Source organism: Cornus florida, unplaced genomic scaffold (assembly GCF_030987335.1).
Source record: "Cornus florida cultivar Cherokee Brave unplaced genomic scaffold, ASM3098733v1 CherokeeBrave_3.0.0_Hap2_Chr08, whole genome shotgun sequence".
Classification (NCBI taxonomy): domain Eukaryota; kingdom Viridiplantae; phylum Streptophyta; class Magnoliopsida; order Cornales; family Cornaceae; genus Cornus; species Cornus florida.
Genome location: NW_026775578.1, coordinates 19281120 through 19298653, shown reverse-complemented (window position 1 = coordinate 19298653; position 17534 = coordinate 19281120). Strand labels below are relative to the sequence as shown.

At 31.7% G+C, this 17534-nt stretch overlaps 2 protein-coding genes across 4 annotated transcripts; both read right to left on the bottom strand.

The window, feature by feature from the left end:
- Positions 1-38: 38 nt before the first annotated feature.
- Positions 39-2351, bottom strand: LOC132270631 (putative pentatricopeptide repeat-containing protein At3g23330). Of its 3 annotated transcripts, none has more exons than XM_059771807.1 (2): positions 2291-2351; positions 39-1631 (listed from the first exon to the last, which is right to left on the bottom strand). In XM_059771807.1, exon 2 carries the CDS (start codon positions 987-989, stop codon positions 45-47), a length of 945 nt encoding a protein of 314 aa, XP_059627790.1. In that variant the 5' UTR covers positions 990-1631; positions 2291-2351; the 3' UTR covers positions 39-44. The 3 variants fall into 3 exon arrangements, with proteins under 3 accessions (XP_059627790.1, XP_059627791.1, XP_059627792.1); XM_059771808.1 differs by having other exon boundaries at positions 39-1146; XM_059771809.1 differs by having other exon boundaries at positions 39-1120.
- A 1476-nt stretch (positions 2352-3827) lies between these two features.
- On the bottom strand, positions 3828-7557 carry LOC132270629 (uncharacterized). Its single transcript, XM_059771804.1, has 4 exons — positions 7247-7557; positions 5896-6155; positions 4946-5397; positions 3828-4283 (listed from the first exon to the last, which is right to left on the bottom strand). The coding sequence occupies exons 1-4, from the start codon at positions 7363-7365 to the stop codon at positions 4011-4013; spliced, it is 1104 nt and encodes a 367-aa protein (XP_059627787.1). The 5' UTR covers positions 7366-7557; the 3' UTR covers positions 3828-4010.
- Between the last annotated feature and the right edge of the window lie 9977 nt (positions 7558-17534).

Sequence of the window (17534 nt, the reverse complement as noted above, 5' to 3'; positions counted from 1 at the left end):
AACAAATTTATGATACTACCTTGGCATTATAGAAAAAAGAATTATTACAGAGATGTTGCACTCAATCTCCTCCCATAGATCTTCTCAGCCACCCTCTCAGCCACGTCCACCTTCCGATGAATCTTACAAGCCCCTAGCAATGCACCCCACAGAGCCTCATCCGGCTCCACCTCCATTCCCTCAATCAACACCTCCGCTTCCTCAACACAGCCAGCCCGCCCCAACATGTCCACCATGCAAGTGTAATGCTCCAACCTGGGCCTCAGACCAAACCTTCCCTTCATCATCTCAAAATACTCCCTCCCCTTATCCGTCAAACCCCCATGACTACACGCTGTCAGAACAGTAGTAAAAGTCATTCCATCCGGCAATACCCCAGCATTCACCATCTGTTCAAACAACACAAACACCTCACCAGAATTTCCATGCATCCCATAGCCCGCCATCATTGCTGACCAAGTAACCGAGTTCATCTCCGGCATTTTATCAAACACCCACCGGGCACTAACCAAATCTCCACACTTTGAGTACATCGTAATCAAAGCACTTAAATTTGGAACATCTGAACCAAACCCATTCGCTAAAACCACCAGGTGGACTTGGCGGCCAAGTCGGAGGGCCGATAAGCCAGCACAAGATTTGAGAACGGTGGGCAAGGTGTGTCGGTCAATGGGTTTGTGGGCATAGAGCATTTGGCGAAAAAGGGAGAGGGACTGAGAGAAGAGGTTGAGGGAAGAGAAGCCTCTGATGAGGGAGTTGTAAAGGAAGGTGGATTGGCGGTTAGTGAGAGAAAATATGTGGGTGGCATCGAGCATTTGGGCACAGGCAGCATAGTTAGAAACGAGCTTTGATCGTATAAAGTCGTGGCGGGAAATTCCTACCGATATGATTTTCGCATGTATTTGTTTCAATTTTATCAAATTCTTTGTGGACAAACATGAGTCAAGGAGTGAAGCAAAGAAAGGAACTAAGTTGAGAGGGGTGGGCATTACTGTGTGTGGCTGTGTGTGTTGGGGGAGAGAGAGAGAGGTCGTTAACCTGGTTCTTCTTTGTAGCAAGCAATTAGATGATAACACCCTCTACGGGGCCAGCCCTGAGATTCCAAATATTTTGAGAGGCCCTAGGCGAACATTCAAATGTGAGGCCCTTGAGTTTCACACACGCAAAAAAGAATTATAAGAGTGCGAAATTTTAACACGATGTTTTCAAATTCTATAACTAATATAATTGTGTCCATGTGCATTGTACCTAAGACAACTAACTAATAACTATAAATTTATCACCATCAATAAATAATTTTGCGCTTGTACAGTGTTCATAAGACAACTAACTAATAAGTATAAATCTATTACCACCAATAAATAATTGTGCACGTGTGCTATGTGCTTAAGACAACTAACTAATAACTATAAAGTTTTATCACCACCAATAAATAATTGTGCACATGTGCAGTGTGCATAAGACAACCAACTAATAACGATAAATTTATCAATTAAAGAGTGCTAAATTTTCACAGGCACAAAATAAAAAATGAAGTGAACAGTTTACTGGAGAACTACACTACACTTTGTTGTGTGTTTTTTTGGGAGCCAATTACCCGCAGTGATTGATTGATCATTGCTACAGAAGACCTGTGCAAATTAATAGAAAAAACCATTAACTTTTGTTTTGTTAAAGCATGCTATTGATTTTCATGTGTTTGTACATTCTGATGGCAAGTGCTTTGACAGCATTAATAACTGAAATTCTAGCTGACCCAATTTCAAATAACATCAATAATGGTGGTATGTATCTTCATATAAAAATAAAATAAAAATAAAAATAAAAAAAACCCTTAATTTGGCACTTTTAAGTATGAGCATAATTTAGAGATCGAAAAATTTAATTATTACCTCAACCCACTAGAAGGGATCCTTAAATTTCGTGGGATTGAATGTGAAAATGCAAAAAATTATGAGGAAAAGGGGTATGGTTGCTGCTGTTGTGAGATTGGAGTGGACTTGGGGAGAGGGAAATACATTATGGACTCGATCGCCATGAAAGACACACGTAGAAAGGCACACATTTATTAATATACTAAGAGAACCATAATATATTCATTCAGCTTTTGATAGCCATCACACACACACTGACACACACACAACCCTAGCTACTTTTCACTATTGGAACAAAGGTAAAGGCCCGAATCAAACGAACCAAAGTTAGAACAAATCAAATGATGAGATGAACGAAAGAAAGAAACATATATAAAAGATCGATTCATGCAAAAGGAGAGATAGGATGAACATACCTTGTCACCTGAGGCGATAGAGGCGGCTGCGCCTTGCGGAGTGTCGAAGCAGATTGTGTCGTCTGTAACTTGCCCTAACTTATTTTTATTTTATCTTATTTCCATCCCCTATGGGCCTCAAATTTTGAGGCCCTCTAAAATCTGAGGCCCAAGGCGACCGCCTTGGTCACCTTGGGCCAGGGCCGGCCCTGACCCTCTATTTGCTTTGAAGATCAGCAAATGCATTTTTTCCATGGGGAGACACAAGATATATTTGGTTTGGTAATTTGGATTTTTGAATTCCAAATTAGTAGTTTTAGCATTTTAAAAGGATACAACGCATTAAATTCATGCCATCTTAAAAAAATATTAATTAGAATTTCAAAAAAGGGACAATAAATCAGAGGTAGAATCCTACTTGTTTAAAAAATAATTGAAAATACACCTATACTTTGGTTGAAAGGCACAACAAGGAAATATGTTGTATGTATCTTATTTGATAAATTAAGCCATGAACCGTATCAGTAATTGGGCCTAAATTTGGCCTCAAGCCCAATAACCTATAATTCAGTCAAGTACATAATTCACAAGTCACAATAAACCGTTTAGTAACATTCTGGCAAAGAGCAAACTTTGGTGCTTGTTTGCATTATCATATAATATTTTCGAAGCATGAAAGTCACTCATTAAGGTTGTTTTGCAATCCTTTTTGCTTTGACCTGAAGTAAAAGTTGTGTTTTATTTTATAATATGTTTAACACTATTTTGAAAGTTGTTTGGTAATGCAAATTTATTGCAAGATTTTTTAAAGTAAAATTATAAAAGCATATATTTGTAAAAAGTGTTGCAAGTTTGAAAATAAATATAAACACAAAAACATCTTGCTAGGTGTTGGTGAATTTTATTTTATTTATTTATTTTATTATTATTATTAATATTAATATATGGCTCCTTATAAACGTAACCATTGGCTGGTATAGTTATTGGAGATTTTTTGCTTTATTTTTCTGACATCTTACACTTTCAGAGTACCCCACCAAACGTTCAAATTACTATTCCAATCCTAACATATAATTGTTAGAATGTCAACTAAATTTCCAAAAAAAAAAAGATAATGTCAATTAGATAAGTTACGTATGATAACTGACAAGTGATTGATCTTTCAAATTCAATATAAGTTCAATTCTTCTTCTTTTTCTATTTTTTCTATTTTTTTTTTTTTGTGGCAAAGAAAAAAAATTTAAAAAGAAATTAAGGGTCAATTGATTGTTTCTACAATTTGTTAAGTTGTATTTTCTACATTAATCCCTCAAAGTTGATAAATATCTTTTATTTTTTTAATAAATATCTTCAAATCACTTAGAAATCACCTTTTGGCAGATTCATAAATCATAAATCATACCCTTTGATCTTAAGCCATTTATAAATTTTCACCTCACAAATATAGGAACTCGAATAATAAGCCATTATCCTGAACTCATTTATTAAAAAAGGAACAGAGTTTCAAAGAGGAAAAATAATTTATGGAGTAAAAAGAGAATGTAACACTTTTACCTCATAACGTGGAAGTATTCAATACGCGAAAAATGCATTAAGAAGTCCTTCTCAATAAAGTAATAGTTACATTTTATACAACTCACAAACACCAAATTAATAGGTATATATATATACAATCAATCAAGAAAGAGAAAATGCTGAATATAAGAAGAAAGGAAAAAGAAAAGAAGGCAAAACGTAGAGCTTAAGCATGCACAATATGAGGGTCTAGACCTAACTGTTTCCTAATTTTACCCACAAATAAATCCTTGGATTTGATCAAGCCTGGAACAAGTCCGATCATTGTTGTGAACGAATATTGAGCAACAGCATCCCTTCTCCCCAACGAAACAATAGCCTTTATCGAACGAGGCTCGTAAGTCGCCATTTTGCTCTCTTTTCCTCCGGTCATCAGTAGTTTCAAGTTCTTTGCAGCCACCAGAGCATGTTTTTGTGCCAAATATCCTTGCTTAATTTCCTGGCACGCCAACATTGTCATGCAACAACCAAGGATTAGATTTGCTCGGGATACATACATATTCATTCAAGGCTACATTTACTTGAACCATAGGCGTAATGCATGTTTCGGTTGTTGCAAAGCATTATGGTAATGAAGCAAAGATATATTTCTGCAGATTAGATGAAACGTAAATTTCCATGTGAAGAAGGCACTTTAGGAGAGTTTCCTCTTCAGTGCCCAATAAATCTAAAATTTTAAAAGATTAGTGACAATCAATATGGTTTTAAGATGCTGGAAAGCCTAGAATATAATTTTAGTAGGGTGAATATGCTAGAATCAAATTGGATTACGCTATGAAATGTTGTCAAAATCATTGGTACTTTATAAAGAGTTTCTTCAACATCTACTCAATTTTTAACATTCTGCTAAAAATCTGAACCACTACCCTCTCCAGGGTAGTAAGAGATTACATCTCTGATTTCAGCATGGTTAAAAGTTCATTTCATCCTATTCTTACAATTTTTCATAAATGAGCAACATTTATTCAAGTCTTAAGTTAGTCATTAAACAATATTTATTTCATACATGAGCAAACATTTATTTAAGTCTAAGTTGGTCATTAAAACAATATTAATCCTTGCAAGAAAACCATCCAAAGATAGGTGTGATTTAGCACTCACCCGAACATCAGTGATGTCGCCAATGGCAAAAACATTCTTGCGACCCTTGACTCTCATATTCTCATCAACCATTAACCTTCCAAGATTGTCCAAGTTATCCTTCAATATGGTCTCCTTTAGCCATGCCGAACCCAGTGGTTTCCCTATGCACAAAAACATGCAATCTGCTTTGATAATCTCTCCAGCTGAAGTTCGATAAGTTTTGCTTCCATCGGAAATACTGTTCAAATTGACTGATTGCTCCAGTTTTACTTCCACTTTCTTTGATTTCAACCAATCTAGAGCTTTACCAGCAGCTTTTGGTCCGATAAATTCGAGCAACCTGTATCCCTTATGCACCAGAGTAACCTTCTTTTCTGGATAATCAGCAGCAATTTCTCCGGCAAGTTCGACACCAGTGGGGCCACCTCCAATGATCAAAATGGAATGTGCCTCTTTTATCTTTTCATTTTCTGCCATTGGAAAGAAGTAGTAGTTCAATCATAAGTAACATCATATGAGAAATGGGATGAGCTATAATCCAATGGTTTTTAATAGTCCATAAACAATCATACTATCAATAAAATTGTAGTTATATGTAAATCTAGAATCCAAGTTCAGTGATTTTAAAAGAGGTGATACTAGAGTCCACACGGTGAAACAAGTTTCAAGAATTGACCAGATAATTTACAAATTTGAGGTACACAATAAAGCTCAGGCTTTTGATATTCGATCCTAAGCAAATCGTAGCTATCATTTGAATCGAAGCAACTGCAAACTTTTCTAAAGATAAAAACACATCCTAGTAACTTTTTCTTTGATACAAATGGCAAAATTTGAAATACTTCACCCAATTCTACTTTAAAAATTCTCTCTTTTTTTTATTGCTTTGGAAACTTATGCTGCAGTTCATGAGAATAAGAACAATGTCAAATTCCTATATATAGTTTTGTAATTTGACATAATTTTACCTGTTTCGTATTGTTCAAGTTTTTCATTTCTTGTTGGTAGAATGGGATGATCTTCGTGGCCAGTAGCAATGACAAGAAAGTCGTACGGGATTAGACGGCCCTCTGAGGTCAATACCTCAGTGGCAGTGATGTCGATGGCACTGGCTGTAATGACACGGCCATTGGTAAGGTATTCTCGGTGTTTGATAACCGATCTCTCTGCAAATGATGGCTCCACCGTTGACCTCAAGCTAGCCCATGTGATCTCAAAATATTCCTTCCTGGTTGAATCTTAATCTTAGCAAAAAAGATAATAACGTATCTATACTATTATCAAGATTATTCTTTAGGGTAGTTTAATAAACCAATTTAACTGACAACTCTTCAAGAACAAAATAAAGTGAAGAGTAAAGAGCTAAATAAGAAAGATATGCAAATAATCGATTGGAGATGTGACATGATCTTTATGTCAAAGGAAAATCTAGGCAAATTGCATTTTGGTTGCTTATGCATTATCACCACAATGCTCCCAATGTTTTCTTTCAGTTTTGAGTAGTTTTCTATTGATTTAATTTTAGTTTTGAAAAATGTAAAGGAGATAAACAATGTATAATATTTAAAAAATGAAACCTTGTCGGAACATATTATGATGAAACAGAGTAAATTGGACTTGTTAAGGCCTAGGACTAATGGCTCTAATTAATAGTCTCATGCAGGGGTATATATATAATTGCATAACCTCTTCGATTTGTAAATTAAATTTGAACGGATTAAATGCTTATCCAATTAAGTACATTTGATAACGCAATTTGAATACTACAGAAAATGGAAGGCATAAAAGTTTAAGTGACACGAAGTGCAAAAACAACATCACTTATCATTGAATGTTTTGAACGCTAAAAATTCAAAATGACCACTTAAAAACTTCACTCTTAAATTTTTTAGTACTTAATTTTCAGTTTTATCAAACACCCAAGTCTGTGCTCCTCAATCCATGTCGGTGTACCGGATTGAATTGTTGAACATCATCATAATGTACATAAGCATAGCATCAGAAATACATACAATTTAGCTTATATTATGTAATCTTTACCACTTGATGTCACTAAAAAGGTATATGCAGAAGCTAATTTCTGGTATGAATTGATAAAAAATAAAAATATGTGTAAAGCTTTACAAATTGGTCTAATATGTGAAACTCTACAAAATTCAGTTTCATCAAATAGAATATGTAAAACCCACATAAAGAATATGTACATAAGGCTAAAAATGATAAAATCAAGCAATTCCCAAATTCAATTTGAAGAAATATTCATATATCAAAAGAAAAAGATGGAAATGAAAGGAAAAGAGAGGAATATAGAAGGCTTACGGATCAATGAGAGTGACGTCAGCAATAAATTGCAGAGATTTGGCAATAAGAGAGCCAGCTACACCACCTCCGATCACCACTACCCTCCTCTCTCCTCCCCATTCTTTGTGGGTATCCATTTCAATTCTTTCTTCAACTGATATTCCTCATCAAGTCCTCCTACATATATACATATATATATATATACACACGTATGCGCGTATATATGTGTGTTGCACTTGTCAAAGTATTAAATGTATACGTGCAACACAGACCAATTCCATTTTTTGCCAGTGGGAAGAAGAAACCAAGAAGGTCGTCGGCAGGTGAGGAAATAATCAGCTATTCCATGGACCACGTGGTCCACCAGTTAGGATCAGGACTCGTGTGAGAAATTGTGATGGCCTGCTGGATTTAATTTTTGATAAAAGTTTTCAGTATTTTTGAGAATAAAAAATTAGAAAATTGTATATAAAAGTTGGTCTTGTTATGTCATTCATAAAATAATTTTCTAGTTTTAAAAAATTGAAAATCCTAATACTGTACAAAAATTTTATTTGATTTAATTTTTCTGATAATAATTTTCTCAAAACTCAATTATAAAAAGATTTATTTTTTATAATTCTCTGAAAATATTATAAAGAACTATTTTTAGAAAACTTAATAAAAAAATTAAATTATTATTATTTTATTTCCTAATCATTGATAAATGTGTTTTTAATTTTTGAGTGACAAATCGAAAAACTCATAATTTTTTTTTTTGAGAAATATTTTTATTCTAACAAAAAAAAAAATTAATTTATTAGTAGTAATAATGTATAGCTATTAATGGTAATTTTGTATAGAATATTAAATTTGGCCCACCAAATATTTTTCAGAATTTTATTAATAATAATTATTCATGATTATTAATGATAATTTTGTATAAGAAAATTAAAGCTGACCTTCCAAAATTTTATAAAGTTCTCATTTATAGTTTACCCATCTATGGAAATTAAAAATGGTTAATGAAATAAGTTATTTATGATTCATTCTTCAAAGTCTGATGTTCCTTTTGGTATTGGCTTTAAAAATTCAAACTTAATAATAGAAGTGTTTATTATTTTACTAACAGGCGCTCCTACTTCCAAAGGGAGGTCAAGCGTTCGAACTCAGTGGAAGCAGTGTATGTGAGCCTTATAATTTTATTTCTATTTATTTTTCTCGTGATACCGGACAATGACAACTTTATTAATAGACTGTTAACTAATTTTCTTTCTATTTATTTTTCTCACATCGTTTATAGATTTGTTCTTTTAAATGTACGTTAAAAATTACACCAGGAAGAAAATTTTAATTGTAATTATTTTATTTATTTATAAAATTTAACTTTATATCACTATTTGGCCCTCCAATTGGAAATTTCTTGCTCCGCCCTTGATTCTAAACTCACGAACACGCAATAGGAAAATACATTCACAAATTTTAATTTTTGATTTTATCTTGAATTGGGTGGTTGCTTTGTGTGTTTTAAAAGTATTTTTTTAATATAGGAAATATCTTAATATATGAAGGAGAAAAAAAATAGTAAAACTTATAATTATGAAATCCAAACCCTAATATAACTTAATAATTCGAATTTAATCTTGCCAGTATATATTTTAGTTTAAGAGACTTATTCTATTAATTTTTTAATTAGTTAAAATTAGAATTTATAAATTTTTACCATAAATGAGTGATCTTTTTGGTGAATAAGAATCTTTAATTTACATAATTTACTTACCCAACAAAGATATAGATAGAGTTATTGAAAAACATAAAGAGTGAATATATATATATATGTCACATATATATTGAAAAAGATTAGTAGAAGAAAACAAATTAAATATAAAGAAAAAAACACTAGTGCAATTATTTATTATTTCATTTTTTTTCAATTGACAATTCCTTTAATTTCGTTTGTTAAAATATATCCTTTTAATTATTGTCACGTCAAATTTAACATCACATCTAGAATTTTAATGAATTTTAATTAGTGATGTGTGGCACTGCTCAACGGAATAATGTCTATCAACCACTGGAATTTCTTGATAAATTGGGCCCCACAAAGACGAAGTCAACATTCAAAACTAGTTGAGGTTGAGTTGTTTCTACTTCATAGGATGAATGTTGACATGGTCCATATCCAGTTTCTGAATGCTTCTGGACAGGTCATTACCAAGGCAATAGAATAAATGGACAATTGGAATAGGAGCCCAACGGACCCAAGATCTGTTAGTAATGGCTGAAGTTGGCCTATTACGCAAAACGTATGAGGCCCAACCAAGGGTGGATCCAGGAATTATCAGTAAAATGGGCTAAAATTAAACATAAATTTAATAACACAATTTCTTAAGTAAATTTTTTTATAACATAATCTAGATAAATATTTGAATTCAAATATTACAAAATATTTATCTAAGTTGTGTTCGACGAGTCTTTAAAGACTCGAATTCGTCAATAATAGACTCCAAGTCAATTTTTCAAACAAGGTCCAGTCATGCAATCAGTAAGAAATTCGCCTCCCATCGTGCTATGTTTTAACACGTTCCATATTTTGTTTTTTTAGTTTTAAAGATTGAATTATTGTAATTTTTGTTTGTGGTTTTATTTTATAAATCAATTTGAAAATCTAACACTTACCCATTTATATTTGTTTTATCTAAATCTATAGTAAGTTAGTAACTTTTGATTTGTGAATTATTGAATTTAGATGTTTTCTTTTATACTAATACTCCTTGTCTACTTAGAGATCAAAATCATCAAATTTTCGTACTTTATAATGCAATAGATTTTTTTGTTTATTTGTTGAATACTTTCTAGATAAACACACGAGTTATGTTTATTTTTCATGATGATTTGAAAGTGTTGAAATTATGAATTTATTATATATATATATAATTTGTCTCAAATTTGTCTCAAAGTATGTTTTACTTCGTATCCTAATACTCATCATTAATAAGGCTTGTTAGGCTTGGGCTTTTATTTTAGTATTGTGGCTTAGTTGATTTGGGCTTATTTGGGTGGGCTAATATTAATAATAAATATTTTTTTTGGGCTGGGCTAAAAATACACATAGTCATAAAAAAACAAAAAAAATAAAAAATTTGGGGTGGGCTGGAGCCCAGCCCAGCCCTACGTTGGATCCGCCAGTGGGCCCAACTCCAATCCACAACAAAATTTTGGTTTCGGGCTGAATTCCGTTTGATATTATTATTTTTATTTATATATATATATTTTAATTCTAACAAACAACACTTGTACTTGTCAGTATTTGAACCTTGCGAGTAAAAAAATTGAAGAAGTATAACTAAATTACAACATATAAATACATATGGTTATTAGTGTTTTTGAAACAATTGAAGGGCATATTATAAAATGATAGTGTGGATTGGATTGTAACTAGAAGGTAAATAATTGTAATTATTAAGTGTAATAAATTGGGTAAATTATACTGACCTCCCTTGAGATTTCGTCAATCTACACAGACCTCCCTTTTTGTTTGCCAAACTACACTGACCTCCCCGATAAATGGATGGTGTTAATGGAAAGAGTAAAATTACTAATTTACCCTTACTTATTAATTTATTATAAAAGTATAAAATATCATGAATATAAAATACCAATAGTACCCTTTTAAGATTTTTTTTTTTTTTTTCCTTCTCCTTTCCCATGGCCTTGCCCCTGCCGACAAGCCCACTATCTCTCCCCTCTGTCCCCAACGGCTCCCCGACAACCACGTTTACTTGAATTTTTTTTTCTTCTTCTTCACAGTAGAATCCCACAAGCCGAAGTGATCGTCCGGTCATTGGAGACCGATTTGGCATTGGTGTTCAAGCCCAGAGGTTGCAAATTTAAGCCGACTAATTGTGACCAACTAGTAGAGGCTCTGAGGCACGTGACAAAGGCATTGGTTGCATTGCATGACCATTCGTTCATGCACAGGGACTTGGGGTAGGACAAGGTGATGATGAGTACTGAGAGAGAGAACGAGTGGTTCATGACTGGGTTAGATGAAGCGGTGAGTGTGCCGCAGTTGTACCCACACGGAGGTGGTGGTGGTGTGGCGGCGGTGCCAGCAAAGAGCGGGAGGCACGCGCCAGAGATGCGGAGGGGTTTGCATGGGGTGAAGGTAGATGTGTGAGGTGTGGGTCAGCTTGTGAAGACATGTGGGCTGGTGGGTATGCCTAAATTGCTCAGAGAGTTGTAGAACTGGTGTCTGGAACACAATCCGGAGCAGCGGCCGACGGCGGCTGACTGCTACCACCACCTGCTACAGTTGCAGGCTTCTCTGTCATCCGAGCAAGGTGTTCTCGGCGGTGAAACGAAACGACGAGGACTACGGCACGGATGACGGGTACAGTAGGCACTCTTAAACTGGGTTTGCATTTTTTTATATTGAGTTTTTCTTTTTTGCGGCCCCCCCTCTCTCTCTTTCTCTTTCTCTTTCTACAAGCAATACTCACTTTCTCTGTATTTCTTTCCTCATTTTTTGCTTCATTATTGAGTGATTAGAAGTGGGTTTCACATACATGCTTCTCCAGTGATAGCCCGGCCAGCATCTTTTGCAAGAACCCATCTCCGGTGACGCCGAGTTTCAGCAACCCAGTTAGGTCCGGTGACAACTCAGACTATCAAGTGTCAATGAACACACCAGCCAAGCTCCGAACTGAAATGTACATGAACTCCGACTCGCCGACTACAGACCCATCTTTCCTTGCTCTAATTTTCTCGCCAGTAAAACAGCAGCCGTTGGTCTCACCAGTAAATTTTGTGGCTGCAGTTTAGAACCATTGGGTGTTCTGGGTTTGTTGATATGAGGGCATCATTGTCCTTTTGAGTTTATAAGTCAAGGATAGTATTGCAAATTTGTAGTGATTATTGAGGTTAAAAATGTCATTTCAGGTATTAGAAAGGTAAAATTGTCTTTGTATTAATTTTTTCTGACGGACATAAGCATAAATTGTTAGTTGTTTAACGGCAGGAAGTCCGTGTTATCAGTCTATAAACTTTGAGGGAGGTCAATGTTATTTGACAAATAAGAAGGGAGGTCAGTGTATGATGACGAAACCTCAAGGGAGGCCGGTGTAATTATCCCTAATAAATTTTAATTATAAGGAAAGTAATTTACCTAAAATTCATTTTAATCAAATTCAATCAAAGAAGAGAGAAGAAAAATGATGAGAACAGAAATCAATATGAAAGTTTAATTTTATAATCTTTATAATAGTCTCTTTCAAATCGTGGAAGACTGGAAGGTGGTGTGAATTGACACGCAGAGAGCTCACAGATACTTCAGTGAAGTCGAGTTTATTGTAACTTTCTCAAAGAAAAATTAATATGGTCCGTTGGTCCTTTTGACAACAAATTTGGTGTAAACATGTGACCTTACTTTTTTAAAGCAACGCTTAATCAATTAAATCAATTAATTTCACAATATTGTAGTCGTAAATGTCTTTTCAGGTTATTTAAATTACCCCCACAACTATAGCGAAGCAAACTGGTGGGCCCGTATACACGTGATCAAATTGTGTCGGTGTGGTCTTCCTTGATTCCATCCGCGCCTAATAGCCGGACCCAGAACAATGGAATGGTGCCGGAGAGAAACAGACTTGGCCCTACCAAACTGAACCGTCCAGTGTCACTTCCCGGTGCATCAAGTTAAGAGCCACATGGCATCTAGCGCATGTTATCATATACAGAATATGTCATTTACAAACTACTAACAATTACATGTGATGGTGTTGTCACACTGCACAGGATCTGGCCTTATGCTATGATTTTATTTGGTAATGTCTCTAATTTTATCATTTCATAAGACTTCAATAATATATGCATTGGTATATACCTGATTTGAAATAATAATAAATGATTTTTTTTTTTTCTTGCATACATTACACTAACCATTTTTGAGATTTGCACATATTATTTTGACTTCCTCTGAAATTTGACACTTGTGCTCAACGAGATTCTAGTATTTTTTTTATCAGACATGTTGACTAAATTTATAAAATGACAATTTTGTCTTACTTTTATATAAAATGCAATGTAATATATTATTATAATATAAAAAACATTATTGACTTTTCATTTTCAAAGTCATTTTTGGGTCATCTATAAATGAGTTTAGAGGAAGTCAAAGTAATAATAAGTGAACAATTTACCTTTTTTTCAAGTATATATTTATATCTATATCAATATCTATATCTATATTATTCTAAAAGTGTAGAGAATTTCTTAACATTTTGGATTTTTTTATTGATATGTATACTTTAATTTATTACTTTCATATATTAATATATACACATACAATAATTAATTGATGGTTCGTATTCATAACTCCTGTCTCTCCATTACTATATATATACTTTAATTTATTGCTTTCATATATTAATATATACGCATAGAATTTCTCTCTCTCTCTTTTTTTTTTTTTTTTGATTATATATATTTATACCTAAAATAATATATTTTTTATTCTAAAAATGTAAAGAATTTTTTGAAAAACATTTTTCATGTTTGTTAAATAAAATAATTTTGTTAATTGTATCTTTTTGGTTATATATCTATATCTAAAATAATATATTTTTTTTATTCTAAAAGTGTAAAGAATTTTTTGAATTTCTAAACTTTTTTCATATTTTTTAAAATTATAAAAATAAGGTTTTTGATTTGATTCAAAGTGTACAAAATATTTTCTAATACAATTTATTATTTGATTAAATATAGTTTTTAATCATAATAATTGCAATTGAATTGCTTTTAATTATGATTTAACACTTGTGCCTTTTCAGATTTTTTTTCACTGTTTTAACCGAAAAGTGGTAATATACCATTTTCATTTCTGACTTCATTTCCTACACTGAACCAAAGAAGCTGTAAATAGTCTGCTAGCTTGAATTGCACAAAACTGTTTCTGAATTTGAGAGGTTATCTGAAGTTGCAGTAATGAAAAATTATCTATATCTTGTGATTGGCCAAAAAGGAAAGCAAAGCTTCTCTCTTTGATGTTTTATTTGCTTCCCTCTTTGATGTTTTGTAGCTATGATGTTTTTATCCAATTGTTCATTACCAATTCTTTATTGTTGTGAGACTTGCATATTCTTTCTTATACATGGTAACAATATATTCTAACATTTCTGTCTTGAACTTTTAGGAGATATTGCTTCAACAAATGAAAATGGACCTTGTTGACCAACCCTTAAGGTTTTGATTGGAATGTTGGAGGGAAAGTAGATAATGAGCATTAACGGTTAGTGCATGCTTTTTAATCATGACAAATTTATAATCAAATATTAGCATTTTAAGCTTTTTTCCATGTAAATCTTTTACTAATCTCTTGTTTACACTTGACTATTTTGTTTTATTTTATTTTTTCTTAGTCCATTTTTATGGTTTTGCAGGAATTAAGGATTGCGTGAAAGTCATGGAGCCTGTTGATGTAAGGATTATGAAATTGGTGTTGACATCCATGGGATCAGGATGGTCCTCCTCAACTTGAAAGATTGAAAATCTTAAATAAGGTCATTTCATATCTAGAATTTTAGTAAAAGATTTAAAAATTATAGACTATTGAACTAAATTTGACATTTGATTTATGATGTGTAAACTCATGAGGAAATCCCATAATAATTACAAATGATAGTATATAAATTTTTAGGTATCCTTTTAAAAGTGTAGAGAATTTAAATATTTTTTTTTTTTGTCACATAAAAAAGTTCATTAAAGCATAATAATTCATGCCTCAGTATAAATTATAAATGTATATATTATATATGACCTAATATTTTATGAAAAAGTTGAGGAAGATCAAAAGAACATGTTTTTAATCCGATTAATTATACTATTTGATTGTTCAGATTCTTCAACTCTTTTATATATGTATATATTTAAACCATAATTTTTATATTAAAATGATATTAAAAGTATTTAAATCAAATTAATTATACTTTTTATAAAAAAAGGAAAAAAATATATAACATTCCCACTATTTAAAAGCAAACGTGTTCCTTCCCAAAAATTTCCTCCCAAAAAATTCTAGAGCCTAATTCACATTATTCCAAAAGGAAAAAAAAAAATTATAAAAGGAAAAAAAAAAATCGTACCAACTTTGTTTAAAAAAAAAATTGCACAGCAAACGGAAAAAGAAAATGTAAAAGGGAAAAGGAAAAAATGTACCATTTTTTGTTTTTAAAACACATGTCTACCCAACTTCAGACATTTTCTCTATTTCCAAATATTTTTTCTTACTTTAAATTTAGAAATTTTATTAACGTATATATCAACTATATATAATGGTTTATAATGCCTGCAGAAAGGTTAAAACAAAAAAAGTACATTAAAGCATAATGAATCATGCCTCATTCATTAATAGTATAGCTTATAAATGTATACAATATAGATGACCAAATATTTTATGAAAAAAGTTGAGGAAGACCAGAAAAACATGTTTTTAATTCGATTAAAAGTGAAATGGTACCCTTAGAATTTTCAACCTTAAATTTTATAAAAACTATATTATTTTTATTCTGATACTTGAAATCTCCAACCTAGTATTTCTTAACTCTTTTTTTTTTTTTTTCACTTTAAATTAAATCCAATTTTATTAAAAAGTATTAGTGGACATTAATTACTTGAATTTCATTTCATTTTTTTAATGGTTAACAACCTTTGGGATTTTCAACCTAAAAAAATGTCATTAAAAGTAGACTACAAAACATGTATAACCTCTTGAAATTTTTAACCTTAAATTTCATTAAAAGTTTATTATTTTTATGTTTAATGCAAAACTTTTGTAACTCTTGAAATTTCCAACCTAGTATTTGATGTCTCTTAAAATTTTAAACAATAACATAAAGGTCTGTTATATAAATAAAGGTCTACTATATAAATAAAGGTAGAAATTATAAGATCAAGCTCTAATATTAAGATAGCAGCAAGATTAGATGTCAACAAGAGCATTACAAGTAGGGATCACAGGAAGAAGAAGTATCAAGGAGTATTTTTCGTCAATTAGCTTTGGTGGTGAAGATGAGAATTCATGTGTAACAAACCAGGAGCATCAATTAGCTTGGTTAAGTTATTTGCATGTTTTGAATCATCTACTCAGTTTAACTCATAGTGAGGAATTCATATTAAATTGTTTTAATATTAGGCGTAGTGATGATCAAATGATTGTTAGGTTTCGTTCATCAAATTAACAATTATTGAGTTTTCTTGTACTTATGTTGAAATATTTATTTGAATATGAGTATTTTGTTGTATTCTTCATTTGGATTACATGTACCCCTTTTTTTTTTTTAATGAGGACTTAAGTTTGGTTGTTGATGTTATGCATAACCTTCAATTGTTTTGGTTTTCATTTGATTTACATTTGTTAATTCAATTTTTAAAACATTTTTGTTTAATCTTCTTTGGTCCTGTTCCTTGGAAAAATTTAGATAGTATTTGTATGTCAACTTGTTTTTGTGAATTTTGGATTGTGATTTTTTCTTTTCTTTCTCCATTGTATTTATTTTTTGAAAGTTCGTTCATCTCGAGAAATTTGAGTCCATGAAAAGGAAAGTCTTAACAAAAATATTATAGAAAGAAAGAAGTATCTTCTTTCTTGCAATGCAAAATGCTGGAATGTTTTTCCTTTTGTGCTTGATCCATGTGGATTACAAAATGCTATATATATATATATATAATTGATTAGAATCTATATTTTAGAATATATCTTAATATATATAATTTTGAATTTAAAACCAAGAAGCGAAATAAAATATCTTTTGGTTGGCATGATGATCTGTGAAAATATATGAGAATTGGTTTACTAAAATACTGAGAGATTTCTACCTAAAATGATTATAAATAGAAGTGTGATAAAACTAAAAAAATATTTAATCCGAGTAACCAAAAAACAAATTAAAAAATAGAAGCTCATTTGTGATATAAATAACATATGAAGATATATTTTCAAATTCCTTTCACATTGAAAAGTATCAAATCAAATAAAGCAGTTTATCAAAGTTTTCTTAAGACCAAATAAATTTTTTTTTTTTTTTAATTTATTACAATCTTATTAATAACTTGGATTTACACCACGTGCACGTGCTCTTTTGCTAGTATATATATATATAAGTCACATTGTATCATTTTGCTAATATAGTACGTGTATCATTAAATAAATGTTAATAAGTGGTGTGTAACCAATCATTTTTATTGTATAAATTATATATATTTATTTTAATAAGATATACTCCCTCCGTCTTAAAAAATATGTCTTATTTGGAGAACCGTAACGACATTT